Consider the following 16,694-nt stretch of genomic DNA (forward strand, 5'->3'; position numbering starts at 1 on the left):
CCACGGCTTACGGCCTCAACTGTGGGAGCAGTAACCAAATCAATGGCAATTAAAGCATTGAGTTGCGATAAGATTTCACGTTGACCTTCATGTGGAGGAGAATCTTGACCTTGTACACGTCATAGACATTCGGCGTGGAGTGAAGGACGACGACGACGACGACGAACAACGGCCATTTCTCATCAGTAAGTTTGCCCTGTGCGTCCGGCACCTCCTGATGCATGACGGTGGCAGACTGGACAGTGAAGCGCAGCTGCTCCAGCGCCACCTTAACGTCAGCAGAAGGGGTAGAGGGCTCAAGGTGTCTGACAACGACCTTCAAGATCTTAAGAGGGTCGAGATCATAATTGTGATACTGGATAGATCGAGCTTTGAGGTAGTCGAGCATGAATCGATAGTCAGACGGACGTTCAAATTCATAACGGATACTTCCCCTCTTATATTGGCAGGTAAAGGAGCCCTACAGATTCCTCTGCAATTCCCAGATACGATCCAAGTAATTGATCGTGTCATGAACAATGATAGGGGGCACCTTGGGGTTCTTGACAGAATTGGCAGCTGGCGGTGGATCAGGAGTGTCCTGTTAAGCAGGGTTAACGTCAAACCTATTTGAAACCGGAACAGTGACCTCAAAGGCGTCAGCCATGTCGGCAAGGTTGGTGTACGCTGTCGCAAGAGTAGCAGAGGCGTCCTTAGGACACTGTTCCGCCTCAGGTACCTGACGGTCGGTAGATGGCTTCATCCTATCAGGTGCCATGATTCCGCCAATTCAGAGTCCGTGACCGAGGGGGTATGGGCATGCTTACAGGAAGCATGCGAGTAAGGGGCATCCCGCGACTTTGTAGATGATTTTGCCGACTTTCGACGCGCAGGAGGACCAGCAGAATCAGCAGAGCCGGGTGGAGGGGCAGCCAGGACGGCGTCGTTGGCACCGTTAGGTTTCCCGCCGGCGCCTGGCCCTACACTACTCGGCCGCGGGACACTGGGCTGCGCCACGGGCCCTGGACTAGACATTTCCCTGTTCTCGGTGGGAGCGGGGTTGTGGGAACCCTGCTGAACACTGGCCTGCTGTGACTGAGCAATCGCCTGAGTAACATGAACGATGGCATCTTGCGTGAGCTGAATGGAAGGATCTGATAGGCAACGATGAAGAGAACAAGCGGAAGAGAGACCTGATTGAGAGGAGTAAGAAAGCAACTCCCGCCGACCTGAGATGTCTGGAGTTTTTCTCCCCCATTTTTTGATTGAAGTGCCGTCATCCTATTGATGCCCTGACTTTCGAAATGGTACCTGTGGGTTAGGATTGGTCTTTTTGTCTGTAATGGCTTGGGGTTGTTCCCCTGGTATGTGAACTTTGATTTGTAGATGAGGGTTACCTAGTTAAAGATGGTTGTGATGGGAGTAGATGAAATGAAGCATCGACCGTCATCTGAACTGACAGTGAATGGTAGTGATTGGAGTTCTGTGGGTAGGGAAACTATCTGGTCCCAGGGAACTAATGAGGGGGAAAGGTGAGGAATGAGCTGTTTCAGAGAATTTGGTTGATTTGATTTTTATGAGGTGATTGAACGTTGGTTGACCTAGCATGTCTCTAATTTCCTCATTGCTGGAGAACAAGGGGGCATTGGTGGTTATTCGAAACCTTTTGTTTTGTACTACTTCTAGTGAGCCAGGTGTGTGTTTGCCGCCATTCTCCAGACCACTGATCCATAAATAATAACTGGTAGGATCATAGTTTTCCAGGTTTGGAGCTTCGCCTCTGCTGATAAGCCCCTACCCTTGAGAAGAGGATACAGTTGGTAGAGCTGCGCGGAACCCATGTTCTTAGCCTCTGTGATGTGCTGTTTAAATGTGAGGTTTTTGTCAATGCTCAGTCCCAGGTATCTTATCACTATTTTCATGGGAGCTGCTGTCCATTATGGTTGAGATTTCTGATAGGTCTTATGATCTTGTGTATGAAGATTATGGCCTCGCACTTGCCCGGATTTACTTTCACTTTCCACAAGTTACACCAGTGGTTGACTTTATTGAGTTGCCGTTAGGGGCTACATGTTATGCAATTGATGTTGCGCCCATTGTGGTGTAACGCTGTTTCACCAGCGTAGAGTGCTATGTTCCCACTCAGCTCTTTGTGGAAATCGTATGTGAACACAAGATAGAGGAGGGGGCCAAGCACAGATCCCTGTGGGACACCCGCTTCTATTTTAGTTAGGAGGTTTTTCGCTTCAGTTGATGGAGAGAAAAGCCAAATGTCTGTCAAAAATGGGTGAACCATTTTTAACAGGTGATTTGGGCAGTTAAGCTTCGACAGCTTGTAGAGTAGGCCGTCATGCCAGACACGGTCAAACACCTTCTCTATGTCAAAGAATATGGCTGCAGTACTGTCTCCATGTTGTTTCTTGGCACAAATGTGCTCCACCATGCAGATGGTTTGCTGGGTGGTGCTATGGCCAGCACGAAAACCGAATTGTTCGGGGGTAAGGATAGAGTTATCATTTAGGAATTTGAGTAGGGCATTTAGGATGATGATTTCGAGAAGCTTTGGTAGGTGATTTAATAGGGAGATAAGTCGATAGTTGTGCGGGAATAGATGATCTTTATTGGGTTTGGGGATTGAGATGATCTTGGTGACTTTCCAGGCTGAAGGGAAATATTGTAATTTGAGACAGTGGTTTAGGATATTTGCTAGATGGGAGATGGCAGGTTGTGGAAGGTGTTTAAGAAGTGGGGGTTTTATGAGGTCAGGTCCAGGGGCTTTTGAATTGCTGATCCGCCTGATGTAAGCTGTTAGGATCGACACCACCTTCGTAGACACCAACGAACGAGAAATGTCATTAAGTTTTTGTTCAAGATGACTCTCCTCTCTAGCCTCTCTGCTTCATCCTCGCCATCCTCCACTATGTTTTCCTGGAACTGGAGTTTGTAAGTGTCTGACATGGCGGCCACCTTATCTGCAGTGGTGTAAACCAGCTGCTGTTGCCCATGGAGTGGTGTTGTGGCTGTCTGGGGTTGCTGCCTAGACTTGATGATTCACCAGAATTGCTCAGGCTTTGATTCAGTTGCCTGCAGGCTTTCTTGATACCTGGTGCAACGGAGCATATGTAAGCTTTCTTGATACCTGGTACAACGGAGCATATGTAATCTGGTTTTTATTTCTTGGGCCATTTGGTCCATTATCCTCCTGTATTGTGGGTAACGGAATGTAGCCAGCGTTTCGTGGTTCGGTTTTTGTCGGCTATTAATTGGGCTAGGTCTGGTGGTAGGTTGTTCCTGCCCCTGTTATGAGTGATTTTGATGGTTGTGACTTCGGCACAGCTTGTAAAGATGTTAGTAAAGTCTGCTGTGGCTTTGTCTATATCCTCTGTTGATACATATTCTGGGGCTTGGACTGGTATATGTTGTGCCACAAGCTCTTTATATTGTACCCAGTTAGTGTGGTACATGGTGTGGATGCTGTCTGTGGGTATGATCTGGTCATTCTCAAATCTTAAGATGACTGGGCTATGGTCAGACTTTAGAGTGTTGATGACGTCTGTAGTTGTGCCCAGGGCAATATTTTTCAGTAGGAATATGTCCAGCTTATCTGGCAGATGTCGTGAATTGTATGGGAAGTGGGTAGGTTCGTCTGAAGCTACCACTTGAACTGTTGGGTGGGTATCCGGGTATTTCAGCAGCTGGTTCTCACTTGTATTTCCAGTACAGCAACCCCATGCCCTGTGCTTGGCATTTAGGTCCCCCCCTACTGTGGTCCTGTTGTTGACATTTAGTAAGCTGTCGAGGTCACTGTGATGGAAGCGTTCGGTTTGGGGGGGGGGGGGGTGATAGGTTGCCACCAGGACTGCTGGGTGCTGATTTAGCATGATTTCTATGGTAGTGACCTCTGTGTTAATTTATGGAGGGATGGTAATTTGTCGGTGGCATATCCGGTGTCTTATGAGGACTCCAGTTCCGCCACCTGGTCTGTTGCTGATATTTGATTCTGTGTGGGAGGTTGTGGGGGAGATGGGGGCTTGCATGTGCTGCTGTGATGCTGCTGGCAGTGGTGGAGTTGCTGTGGTGGCTGTTGCCAGTGGTGGCAAGGGAGTTGCTTCTGTGGAGGTTGCTGCTGATGATGGCGTGGGTATGGGGTGTGCTGGGGAATCTGTATTAATGGCAGGGTTTGTGGGTAGAGATGGAGTTTTCGTCCTCTTGGGGGAGGGCTGTGGGACCTGGGTGGCAGCTGGTTTATTGGGTGGGGAACACACTCTCTCCTGCCACCTGGAACAGCGAAGAACCCGCCTGGGATGCAAAACCGAACCCATGAAACTTCACCCATTGGCGCGAAAACAATGGCAGAAATAGTAAAGGCAACTATCACTAACCGTTCGTTGATTCCGGTCGGTTTTGGAATGTTGGCTGTATAAAACCCAAAGCAGGTGTACCACAAGGGGCTATTATCTCACCCCTACTTTACAATCTTTAGTGTGTCAGTGTAAGTGCTTCCGACTTTTACTATGATCTGTCGTTCCGTAATCATGTTGTTTATTAGTTGCACTATTTCTTTCGGTATGTTGTGTTGTAACAGTTTCTTTAATAGCCCTGCATGCCAAACTTTATCAAAAGCCCGTTCTATGTCGAGCATCAGTACTGTTGAAACTATACCCATGTTTATTGCTGCGACACTGTTACTAACTAATCTTAATATTGGGTCAATTGTACTTTTATTTTTACGAAAGCCCGCTTGTTCTTCTGGTAATATGCCTTTTTTGTCCACGAATTTCTGGAGTCTCTGTGTTAGGATTGCCTCGAATGTTTTTCCAATCACCGGCAGTAACGTTATCGGCCTATATGATTTTGGCTCGTGCCGCTTGTTTTTGTGGTTTCGGTAGCATTCGTATTAGCCCGTTTTTCCACTGTTGCGTTGTCTTTTTGAGCCTTATTATTGCATTAAAGAGTTTCTGTAGTGGCGGTATTATTGTTTGCGGTGGTATCATTCTGAGGTGGTGTCTGGTGATGCCGTCAGCGCCGGGGGCAGTGACTTTACCACCTGCTATGGCCTGTTATACTTCCTGTGTGGTTTTGTCTGCGAGTAGTGCTGTCTGATCTTCGTCGTAGGTCGTGTAGGTTGTTTTTTCCAGCTCTGTTTTTGTTTCTATTTCCGTTTTTATTTCATGTTCTTTGTCGAATTTGTCGTCTTGCGGATGTGTTTATACGTCTTTTAGCGCTCCTAGGAAGGCGTCTGCTTTCTTCTTTTTGCACGTCGTGATTTCGTCGTTTATTAGCTGTGGTGCTTCGTGTGCTTCTTTCTGGTTCGTCAGTCGCCTGAATTTCTTCCAGAAGTCAGCTGGGTTTTTCGGGTCTAGGTTCTGTATTTTTGTGTCCAGTTTTCTTGCCCTAAACTCTTTTAGTTGGTGTTTTACTTCGTCATTTAGCCTATTCATTGGTTTTTGATAGTAGGGTCTTTAGTGCGTCTGAATTGCGCGTATACCTGTCGTTTTTGTTTGATTAGTGTTGTCCTTCGATTATTTTTCTTATTGGTGCACTTGTCTCCACTGCGTCTTCTATCACCTTAGTTATGTGCGCGTTTAGATTTTCTAGTTTTTCGTAGTTATCTATCTCTTTTTTCCCGAGGACATGCAGCTCTACTGTATGATTAAATGATGATGGCGTCCTCTTGGGTAAAATATTCCGGAGGTAAAATAGTCCCCCATTCGGATCTCCGGGCGGGGACTACTCAGGAGGACGTCGTTATCAGGAGAAAGAAAACTGGCGTTCTACGGATCGGAGCGTGGAATGTCAGATCCCTTAATCGGGCAGGTAGGTTAGAAAATTTAAAAAGGGAAATGGATAGGTTAAAGTTAGATATAGTGGGAATTAGTGAAGTTCGGTGGCAGGAGGAACAAGACTTTTGGTCAGGTGATTACAGGGTTATAAATACAAAATCAAATAGGGGTAATGCAGGAGTAGGTTTAATAATGAATAAAAAAATAGGAGTGCGGGTTAGCTACTACAAACAGCATAGTGAACGCATTATTGTGGCCAAGATAGACACAAAGCCCATGCCTACTACAGTAGTACAAGTTTATATGCCAACTACCTCTGCAGATGATGAAGAAATAGATGAAATGTATGACGAGATAAAAGAAATTATTCAGGTAGTGAAAGGAGACGAAAATTTAATAGTCATGGGTGACTGGAATTCGTCAGTAGGAAAAGGGAGAGAAGGAAACATAGTAGGTGAATATGGATTGGGGGGAAGGAATGAAAGAGGAAGCCGCCTTGTAGAATTTTGCACAGAGCATAACTTAATCATAGCTAACACTTGGTTCAAGAATCATAAAAGAAGGTTGTATACCTGGAAGAATCCTGGAGATACTAGTAGGTATCAGATAGATTATATAATGGTAAGACAGAGATTTAGGAACCAGGTTTTAAATTGTAAGACATTTCCTGGGGCAGATGTGGATTCTGACCACAATCTATTGGTTATGAACTGCAGATTGAAACTGAAGAAACTGCAAAAAGGTGGGAATTTAAGGAGATGGGACCTGGATAAACTGAAAGAACCAGAGGTTGTAGAGAGTTTCAGGGAGAGCATAAGGGAACAATTGACAGGAATGGGGGAAAGAAATACAGTAGAAGAAGAATGGGTAGCTCTGAGGGATGAAGTAGTGAAGGCAGCAGAGGATCAAGTAGGTAAAAAGACGAGGGCTAATAGAAATCCTTGGGTAACAGAAGAAATATTGAATTTAATTGATGAAAGGAGAAAATACAAAAATGCAGTAAATGAAGCAGGCAAAAAGGAATACAGACGTCTCAAAAATGATATCGACAGGAAGTGCAAAATGGCTAAGCAGGGGTGGCTAGAGGACAAATGTAAGGATGTAGAGGCTTGTCTCACTAGGGGTAAGATAGATACTGCCTACAGGAAAATTAAAGAGACCTTTGGAGAGAAGAGAACCACTTGTATGAATATCAAGAGCTCAGATGGCAACCCAGTTCTAAGCAAAGAAGGGAAGGCAGAAAGGTGGAAGGAGTATATAGAGGGTTTATACAAGGGCGATGTACTTGAGGACAATATTATGGAAATGGAAGAGGATGTAGATGAAGACGAAATGGGAGATAAGATACTGCGTGAAGAGTTTGACAGAGCACTGAAAGACCTGAGTCGAAACAAGGCCCCGGGAGTAGACAACATACCATTTGAACTACTGATGGCCTCGGGAGAGCCAGTCATGACAAAACTCTACCATCTGGTGAGCACGATGTATGAGACAGGCGAAATACCCTCAGACTTCAAGAAGAATATAATAATTCCAATCCCAAAGAAAGCAGGTGTTGACAGATGTGAAAATTACCGAACTATCAGTTTAATAAGTCACAGCTGCAAAATACTAACGCGAATTCTTTACAGACGAATGGAAAAACTGGTAGAAGCCGACCTCGGGGAAGATCAGTTTGGATTCCGTAGAAATGTTGGAACACGTGAGGCAATACTGACCTTACGACTTATCTTAGAAGAAAGATTAAGAAAAGGCAAACCTACGTTTCTAGCATTTGTAGACTTAGAGAAAGCTTTTGACAATGTTAACTGGAATACTCTCTTTCAAATACTGAAGGTGACAGGGGTAAAATACAGGGAGCGAAAGGCTATTTACAGTTTGTACAGAAACCAGATGGCAGTTATAAGTGTCGAGGGGCATGAAAGGGAAGCAGTGGTTGGGAAAGGAGTAAGACAGGGTTGTAGCCTCTCCCCGATGTTATTCAATCTGTATATTGAGCAAGCAGTAAAGGAAACAAAAGAAAAATTCGGAGTAGGTATTAAAATTCATGGAGAAGAAGTAAAAACTTTGAGGTTCGCCGATGACATTGTAATTCTGTCAGAGACAACAAAGGACTTGGAAGAGCAGTTGAACGGAATGAACAGTGTCTTGAAAGGAGGATATAAGATGAACATCAACAAAAGCAAAACCAGGATAATGCAATGTAGTCAAATTAAGTCGGGTGATGCTGAGGGAATTAGATTAGGAAATGAGACACTTAAAGTAGTAAAGGAGTTTTGCTATTTAGGGAGTAAAATAACCGATGATGGTCGAAGTAGAGAGGATATAAAATGTAGACTGGCAATGGCAAGGAAAGCGTTTCTCAGGAAGAGGAATTTGTTAACATCGAGTATAGATTTAAGTGTCAGGAAGTCGTTTCTGAAAGTATTTGTATGGAGTGTAGCCATGTATGGAAGTGAAACATGGACGATAACTAGTTTGGACAAGAAGAGAATAGAAGCTTTCGAAATGTGGTGCTACAGAAGAATGCTGAAGAAAAGGTGGGTAGATCACGTAACTAATGAGGAGGTATTGAATAGGATTGGGGAGAAGAGAAGTTTGTGGCACAACTTGACTAGAAGAAGGGATCGGTTGGTAGGACATGTTTTGAGGCATCAAGGGATCACAAATTTAGCATTGGAGGGCAGTGTGGAGGGTAAAAATCGTAGAGGGAGACCAAGAGATGAATACACTAAGCAGATTCAGAAGGATGTAGGTTGCAGTAGATACTGGGAGATGAAGAAGCTTGCACAGGATAGAGTAGCATGGAGAGCTGCATCAAACCAGTCTCAGGACTGAAGACCACAACAACAACAACATCTATCTCTTCGTTAGTTATGTTTAAGTTCTGGTTGATGTGGTCTAGGTATTTTTTCCTGTCTATATTTCTTCTGTCTTTGTATGTTTTTATTTCTGGTTTCGTCTTTTCTGGTGCTATTAGTGTTGTTTTTATGTGGATTGGTATGTGGTCACTTCCGATCCCTTCCCCTATCTCTATGTCACTTATACATTTTGATATATTGGCGGATATGATTACATGGTCTGGTGTGGAGTAGCCGGCGTGATTTATGAAGGTTGGTTCTTCATTAGGTAGTCTCAGTATTTGTCGGTTTTCTTCTAGTAATTCCTCTAGTAGTGTCCCGTTTCTATTTGTCCTATGGTCGCCGAAATTTGTGGATCTGGCAGTTAGGTCTCCTAGAATTGTACATGGTCCTAAGCTGCTGATGTACTGTATCAGGTTTTTCGGTATATCTTCTGTGGGAGGGACATATAGCACTGCCAAGAATAGTTTTTTCTTGTTTTTGCATGCTATTTGTATGATGATTGCCTGCTGGTTTTCGTGTTCATCTGGCAGTGGTATTTGTATTTCTGCGAGTTTCCTGTGATGTAGTAAGGCTACTCCTCCGTGTGCCCACCCCCTGTTTCTACCCTCGTTTACCGCGTCTTTACGATAGCACACGTAGTCCAGTATGTTGATGGGGGCGTGCCCTGCCCTTGTTTCTGAGATACCGTAAATCTGGATACCTTCTTTCAATATCTGCCGTTCTATGAGTGGTTTCTTTGTGTTAATTCCGTTCGCGTTAACGAACGCAATTTTCGTCCTCATTTTATTTAGACCCGCGAACGTGATTGATTTTGTGTGTTTGTATCGGTGTTTCCACCGTTTGTGCTTTTTAGTGGTGATATACTAAAGTGTATCTTATTCCATGCTTCTGACACACAAATCTCGCGCTTGAAGAAAGTTTTGGATATCTCTCGCACTGCGCTTAGGACGAGGTTTTTTGCGGTCTCGTAAGAAGTTTATTAGGGCTAGTGTTGGCATGCATCTTCGCAGACTACCGGCTGTGGTTTGTCATTTTCTGTGAGGTTTGCTCCTGTTGGTTCGTCGGTGCATGTGATTTTCGCGGTGTCTTTGATTGATTAAGTGACTTTGGGTCTTTTTGGACGCTTCAGGTCTGTGGATAGATGTTCTCCGGAACAGTTTGTCCAGGTTGGCTTGTCGGGTTGTTGTTCGCAAGATGCGATCAGATGTGTCCCTCCGCATCTGTTGCACAGTGGTTTGTTTTTACAATTTTCTGTGCTATGTTCGAAGGTATGGCATTTGGCGCATTGTACTGGCTGTGGTGGCGGCACATGTGACTGTTCTACCGGGTGAAATTTGCAGAACAATTTGAAATGATTGCTTAGTAGGTAGTCAGTCGTGTCTTTGTTGCGAGATATGACGCGAACCTTTTGGATAGGTTTCCCACATTCTCGGGATATGATTCGTTTCACCTTTGTGAATTCGAGTTGCATGTTTTTGAGTTCTGTTTCAATGACTACTTCTGTTATTTCCTGCCCTACTTTTGTTATAACTACGCTCAGTGAAGGTTCGTTGTTTGTTTTTTGTGCAATTTGCTTATTAGGTTTGTTCAATTGCGTTACCCTTACCTCAGGTCTGTAGTGTGTGCATATGGTGTCCTGGATTACGGTTAAGATGTCTGGATAGTTACTCGTAATTATGGCTGTCTGGTTTCGGTAAACTTCTAAGTTATTTAAGTATCGCAAAATGTTTAGTCTCTTTAATTCGTTGTATAGGGGTTTTGAGTTTCCTCCTCGTTTAGGTTTTCTAACCGTATTTTCAGTTCTTTGTCGTTTGGTGTGGTGGTTTGCGTTTTTTCCTGTGTGTTGGCAATTGAACTGCGTCTTTGTTTTCTATTTGTCACAGTCTGCCATTCGCCGTTGCCCTCCTCTTCTTTGTTTTTGTCGTCTATGTCGACAACATCTTTCGTTTGTGTGGGCTGGTCGTCCTGTGTATGTGCGGTGTTGTCCGTTTGAGTGTCCTCTGTTTGTTCCGGTTTCGTCTTTGCAATCTGTGTTGGTTTTGGGGCTTTTGCTATTGATTCGCTCTTTTTTGGTCTAGGTCTGGACGTGGTTGTTGCTTTGCGTGTGCGGTCGCGTTTCCAGTCCTGAGTGCCTTCGTCATCCGTGGTGTCGGCTCGTATTTTGTCAGGGACATTGCTGTCGGTGGTTGCTGGCATTGGCGGAGGCATCAGTTCGTTGGCCTGTTTAGGTAACAGTGCCGGAAGCGTCGTCACGGTTGGTACTGGGGGCATGTGCGTCATTACTCCCGGGGTTGCATCGGTCATAATTAAGATATGCGAGTCCGTTTCGTAGCGGTTGTTGGCGTGAGTCGACATGTCGTTCACGTATTTGGGTTTTGTGTCCTAGTGTGAGTATAGATCTGCCCCTACTTTTGAGCCTTTGCGCTGGAAGCGCGGGCTGGTCTGTACACACACAGGGCCCTGACTTCCGACAATCCCTAACTAACAGAGCCCTACGTTTTGGCTTTCCAAAACATCTCGCCTAACTGTTTAAAAGACACGACAATTTGTTCTCTACTTTTTGTGATCAAAGGTACGAAATCGTGGGCGTTACACTTTCGTGTAAGACATTTTCACCTTTTCCTTTGTTCAGCTCTTCGTCTGGATGCTTAGCGGGGAGCAGCGGAGTGCGGCAAGGCTGCGGCGGGGGAGGTGGTCTGATGGGTAGTATACCCCTGTGTTCAAAGGATCGGACCTGATATGATCCCTGCCTTTTGTCTGATATTGGTGGTATCGAAGTGATGGGTTTAAATGTCGTGATTGTGTGTATGTGTTTTGCTTCTGACTTTGTGTGTGTTATAATGTCTTTGGCTTATATGATGTGTTTAAGTGCGTACGTTGTAGTTCCTGGTAGTTGTCATGATGGGGAATTTAGTTCTGGGGTCAGGTGGATTTTGTCCCAGATTTCTGATGAACAAGTGGTTGGAGTCTGAGGTTTGATGGAAAAATTTAATAGACTACTTTTGGATGATTTCAGGGATTTTTTGTATTGTGTGTGTTGTGTATATGTCTCTGTTTGATTGGTACCGGCTAGCAACTGTAGCAGTTCTGAAGTATTTGTTCTGGACTCTCTGAAGTATTTGTTCTGGACTCTCTGTACTTTTGCAATGTTGGTGTCTGCGGCCATTGACCAGATTTCGGAGCCGTAGGTAATGCCGGTTCGATGATGGATCAGAAAATTTTCTTTTTGGCTTTCATGTCAATTCTGTTGCCTTTTATGATTGGGTCAAGTCTAAAGATCGTTCCTATGGCATTGTTGCATATGTCTGTAACGTGGTCACGAAATGTCATTCTTTTGTCCAGTTTGATGCCGAGATATTTTACTGAGTCTGCCCATGGAAGGTTTTTGTCGTTGAATCTGATGTGGAGATGGGTGGAATTATTTTGTAAGTAAAAAGTATGGCCTGAGTCTTCTCAGCATTGATAGTGATTTTCCATCTGTTTGCCCATTGCTGGATGGTTTGGAGGTGCTGCTCTATTTTTCTGACTATGTACTGGAGATTTGAACTGCTGCGGTATACTGCAGTATCATCTGCAAATAGGGATAGTTGTCCTCCTAGTTGTTTTGGGATATCGTTTGTATATATTGAATAGAGAATTGGCCCCCGGACTGATCCTTGTGGCACCCCAGCCTCTAATGGTCTGGTGTTGCTAGACGCTCCTGAGACATGAACATAGAACGTCCTGTTGCGGAGGAATGATGCTATTGTGTGAATGAGGTGAGCTGGGCAGTTGTATTGATGAAGTTTGAAGATGATGCCATGGTGCCATACTCTGTCGAATGCCTTTTCTGTATCGAGCATGACCGCTCCAGTGCTGTGTCTTATGTTTCTGGCTTGACATATATGTTCGACAAGTCTGGTCACCTGATGGATTGTGCTATGTTTTCCACGGAATCCGAATTCTTCTGCGATGATTATACTGTTGTCCTTGAGGAATTTCTTTAGTTCTGCTTGGATTAGTTTTTCTAATATTTTTCCTAAGAAGTTTAACAGTGAGATTGGCCTGTAATTTTGCGGAAACAGTAGGTCCTTGTTTGGTTTGGGAAGTGTGATTATGCGAGCCTGCTTCCATGGTTTCGGGAAGTAGTGAAGTCTCAAACAGGCATTGTATATGGAAGTCAAGAAGTCGATTGTTGCTGGAGGTAGGTGATGTAATAGTTGCGGTTGTATGGAGTCTGGGCCTGCTGCTTTCTTTTGATGTATGTTCTTGATGTGGTGGCATATGGTTTCTGGTTGTACTGGATTGAAGGATGTTCTGATCGGGGCGCCTAGGATGCGGTTCACCCTCCTGAGTACCATTTCGTGATGGTCATCGCTTTGGCGGACTCCCTAGAAAGGCAATTCCAGCCACCAGAAGCTGTGGACGTCGACAGTTTCCGCTCGATCTGTGGAGTCATAGACTATCCCGCGTTCCCCATGAAGGGGCTGTATTGATGTTTCATTCAGTTTTCGCGTTTTGAGAATTTTCCAAAATTTTTCCTCGTTTCTTCCAGCTTCACTTAGGATTGCCTCCCATGACTCATTGCAGTATTTTTGAAGTTCCCTTTTAACTCTTCTGTCTAATTGCTCGGTTTTACGGCGATCGGCTGGGTCTCTGTAGTTTTGCCATCTCTTCCTGCTGTTTCTTTTTTCTGCTATTAGGTTGCGGATGTGCGGTGGTAGTGTGTCTCTTCCTGTTGTGTGCCTTATCGTTATGGAACGAACGAACGAACCGGGCTTATCGTTATGGTAGATTTTTTCTTGCAGTTTTCTATTATTTTGGTGATTTCATCTATTGCTCTATTGATTTGGGCTTTTGATTGAAAGGGGGGGGGTAGTTCTGGGGTGTTTGATTCGAGTAGCCAGTTGTACTTAATCCAGTTTGTGGCGTGGTCGTTAATGGTACGATTGTCGTGAAAGTTTGCCGGCCCCCCGGTTTTTTAGAGTACTACCGGATTGTCCAAGTCATTGACCACTTCGGTTGTTGTATTCCACGTTAGATTTTTCGATAGGAACACATGGTCAAATACCTGTTGTCAAAGGAAGGAAAAGTAGGCCTTTTTTGGGAAAATCCAGACAACAGGTTCCCGTGTCTGAAGAGTATTTCCAGCAGTTTAAAAAATACTGAAACAATCACTCATCCAGTATATCTGGGCGGCATCTTGAAATGTGATGGTAATGAGTTGGCCTGTCTGGAGCTATGATCGAGATGTTAGGGTTGTTGTCCAGGAATCTGCGCAGCGTCCTGCCATTGGTGTTGGTGGCATTGCAGTTCCAGGATCTGTGTTTCGCATTTAGGTCGCCACTGATGAGAACATATTGGTGTATATCGGTTAGGAGTTCCAGATCTTGTTCTGCCATGCTCCTTCCAGCTGGTGGATTGTAGGCAGCAGCTATGGTGGCGGTTTTGTTGAGGATATTTGTTTCTATTACTGTTGTCTCCATCCGAGTGAGATGAGGTGAGGTGATTTGCCTGTGTACTATTTTGTTTTTGACCAGGATGGCTGTTGCTCCACCTGGTCTGTTAGGTCTATCGTCTATGTACTTTGTAATTTCTGATTTTGAAGTTTTGTTTGGGTAGAAGGTGTGTTTCTGTGATGAGCGCAATGTCTATCTTGTGCTCATCCAGGAATTCTGCTAAGGTGTTCTTCTGAGTTAATATGCCATTGGCACTCCAATTCATAATGTTTACTGCTCTATTTGCCGCCGAGAATGGTAACAGCAGCTTGGAATAATATTGTGATCTTTGTAAAGGTGTCTGGTGCTTGTCTTAGCTGCTCTGCGGTTGTTCTAATTGTAGTCATGAGTTTCGGAATATCGAATTGTGTGACGAATCCTAGGAGTTCTCCTATGTCCGCTCCTATCCCTGTTGTTGGTTCTGGGGATGATTCTGAGGTGTTGGCGTTAGCTTCTGTTGTGAGCGCCGTTGGAGTTTGTGCCCATCCTCTCGTTTTACGAAGTGCTGGGAAGTTGGTGGGATTCAGCTGTTGTTTGTTTCTTTCTTCCTCCAGCCTGTCCTGTGCGGGGGCTGCGTGATGGCGTGATTGTATCTGTTGTGAGGCGGTGGGCGGAGCTTGTCCGCCATCGCGCTCCACTGCCGGTGCGGCGGGTCCTCCATTACGTTTCGCTCCCGTTGCGGCTTTCTGCTGCTGCCTGCGGGGCTGCTGCCGCTCTTTGTTCCGGGCAACGGAGTTCCCGCGCTGCTGGGAGAGGTCGATGTCCGCCCCGGAATGTGTTCGGCCGGATGAGAAGCCTCGGCCTCGCGTGGATCTGCACGTAGATAACTTGTCCTCCGATGTGTGATGGAGTTCGCAGCAGTTATTGCTTTGCCTCCCATGCATGCTGATGTAATGCGTCTTCATATGTGGATTGTCTTCTTGGGTGTCTCCTCAGCACAGTTCTGCAGAGCTAGCTATGCAGCGAGCAGTAGTGGCCAGCGGGTGGCGACGCTGCGCGGCAGTTTGCGGCCCAGCGTCCGGATTTGGGCGTTGTGCGACCGACCAGCACGTTCGTAAAAGGTGCGGGCGGTCGTCTGGAAGAGGTCACGGAGCAGAGGTACTTCCGCGACGTCGTGAAGATGAGCGGTGGGGAAATCGTAAGGCAGGTGTAAGGCCAGCCGAAGGATGCGATTCTGCAGTGTCTCCAGCTTCTTCAGGTTCGTGTCGGCAGCGTTCCCCCAGACGACGGCGGCGTATTGGACTACAGGGCGGAGCAGCGCCTTGTACAGGGTGACGCCCAGCTGCGGTGGTAGTTGGGAGCCGGGGTTCAGCACCGGGTACAGGATGCGGAGCCTGTTCCGCACTTTGGTCTTCACTTCGCGGATGTGCGGAACCCACGTCAGTCAGCGGTCGATGGTGACGCCGAGGTAATGCGCCGTTGGACGCCACGGGACAGGGCTTCCACCGACGGTGAGCGGTTGCAGACCTGCAGGAACGAGTCGCCTGGTGACGATCAGGAACTGGGTCTTGGCACCATTGAATTGGAGACGCCACTTGACTGCCCAGGCTGCCAGGGTGTCAACGGCGGCGCATGACGGCGGCATTGAGGCTCCTCGTATATAGAGCCGTGTCATCCGCGTACAGGGCGAGCCGCACACGGTCGATCTTCGGCGCATCAGACGTGTGCAGCGAGTACAGGAGTGGCCCCAAGACCGAGCCCTGTGGCACACCGGCGTTGATGCGGCGGACGGAGGACAAGCCATGCGCGGCCCGCACATGGAAGGTCCTATCGGCAAGATAGGAATGGATGAGACGGACGTGCGACGTCGGGACCCCAAGTTCAAAAAGTTTGAACAAGAGGCCGCGGTGCCACGCGCTGTCGAAAGCACGCGACACGTCCAGGAACACCGCGCCGAAGAACTCGCGCTGCTCGAGGGCGACGAACGCATCTTCCACTAGCCGAAAGAGTTGATGAACGGCCGAGTGGCCCCTGCGAAAGCCGAACTGCTCTTCGGGCAGGAGGCCTTCCTCGTCAACGTGGCGCTGCAGCCACCTGACGTACACCCTTCCAAAGTCCTTGGAGACGGCCGGCAGTAAACCAATAGGTCTGTAGTTGACAGGCTGACGCAGATCCTTCCCCATCTTCGGAATCGCCACGATCTCTGCATGCTTCCAGGACTGAGGAAATCTGCAGGACCGGAGGATCACATTAAAGACGTCGGCGAGATCAGTGACAGCCACCGGCGGCAACTTCTGGAGTAGGGCGTTGGAAACTTCGTCTGGGCCCGCAGCTTTCCTGGGGTTCAGGGCACGCAGGATGGACGACACCTCCTCCGCCGTCGTCTCTTCAATGACGTCATCGTCGTCGCGTGCCTCCAAGTAGCGTGGGAGCCGGTCAGCAACCAGGTCGTCGTGGACAGCGTCAGTCGGGTCTTCCATCGGCGTAAACGCAGCCGGAAAGACGTCTGCGAGGGCATCAGCCTTCGCAGACAGCCTGACCGTGGACCAGCAGCGGAGGGATACGTTGCGTGCGGCGTAGGAAACGCTTCGTCGTTTGCCAGGCCGTGCCGTCGTCAAGACAGAGGGTAGCGACCTTGTTATTCCAGTCGC

The 16,694-nt window shown here is 46.7% G+C and overlaps 1 protein-coding gene across 1 annotated transcript; it reads right to left on the bottom strand.

Annotated features, from left to right (window-relative positions):
• Positions 1-460: 460 nt before the first annotated feature.
• On the bottom strand, positions 461-10,906 carry LOC126101480 (uncharacterized). Its single transcript, XM_049912130.1, has 4 exons — positions 10,508-10,906; positions 3,956-4,141; positions 871-1,119; positions 461-580 (listed from the first exon to the last, which is right to left on the bottom strand). Exons 1-4 carry the CDS (start codon positions 10,904-10,906, stop codon positions 461-463), a joined length of 954 nt encoding a protein of 317 aa, XP_049768087.1.
• Positions 10,907-16,694: the final 5,788 nt, after the last annotated feature.

This window comes from Schistocerca cancellata, chromosome 9, assembly GCF_023864275.1.
Source record: "Schistocerca cancellata isolate TAMUIC-IGC-003103 chromosome 9, iqSchCanc2.1, whole genome shotgun sequence".
Taxonomy (NCBI): domain Eukaryota; kingdom Metazoa; phylum Arthropoda; class Insecta; order Orthoptera; family Acrididae; genus Schistocerca; species Schistocerca cancellata.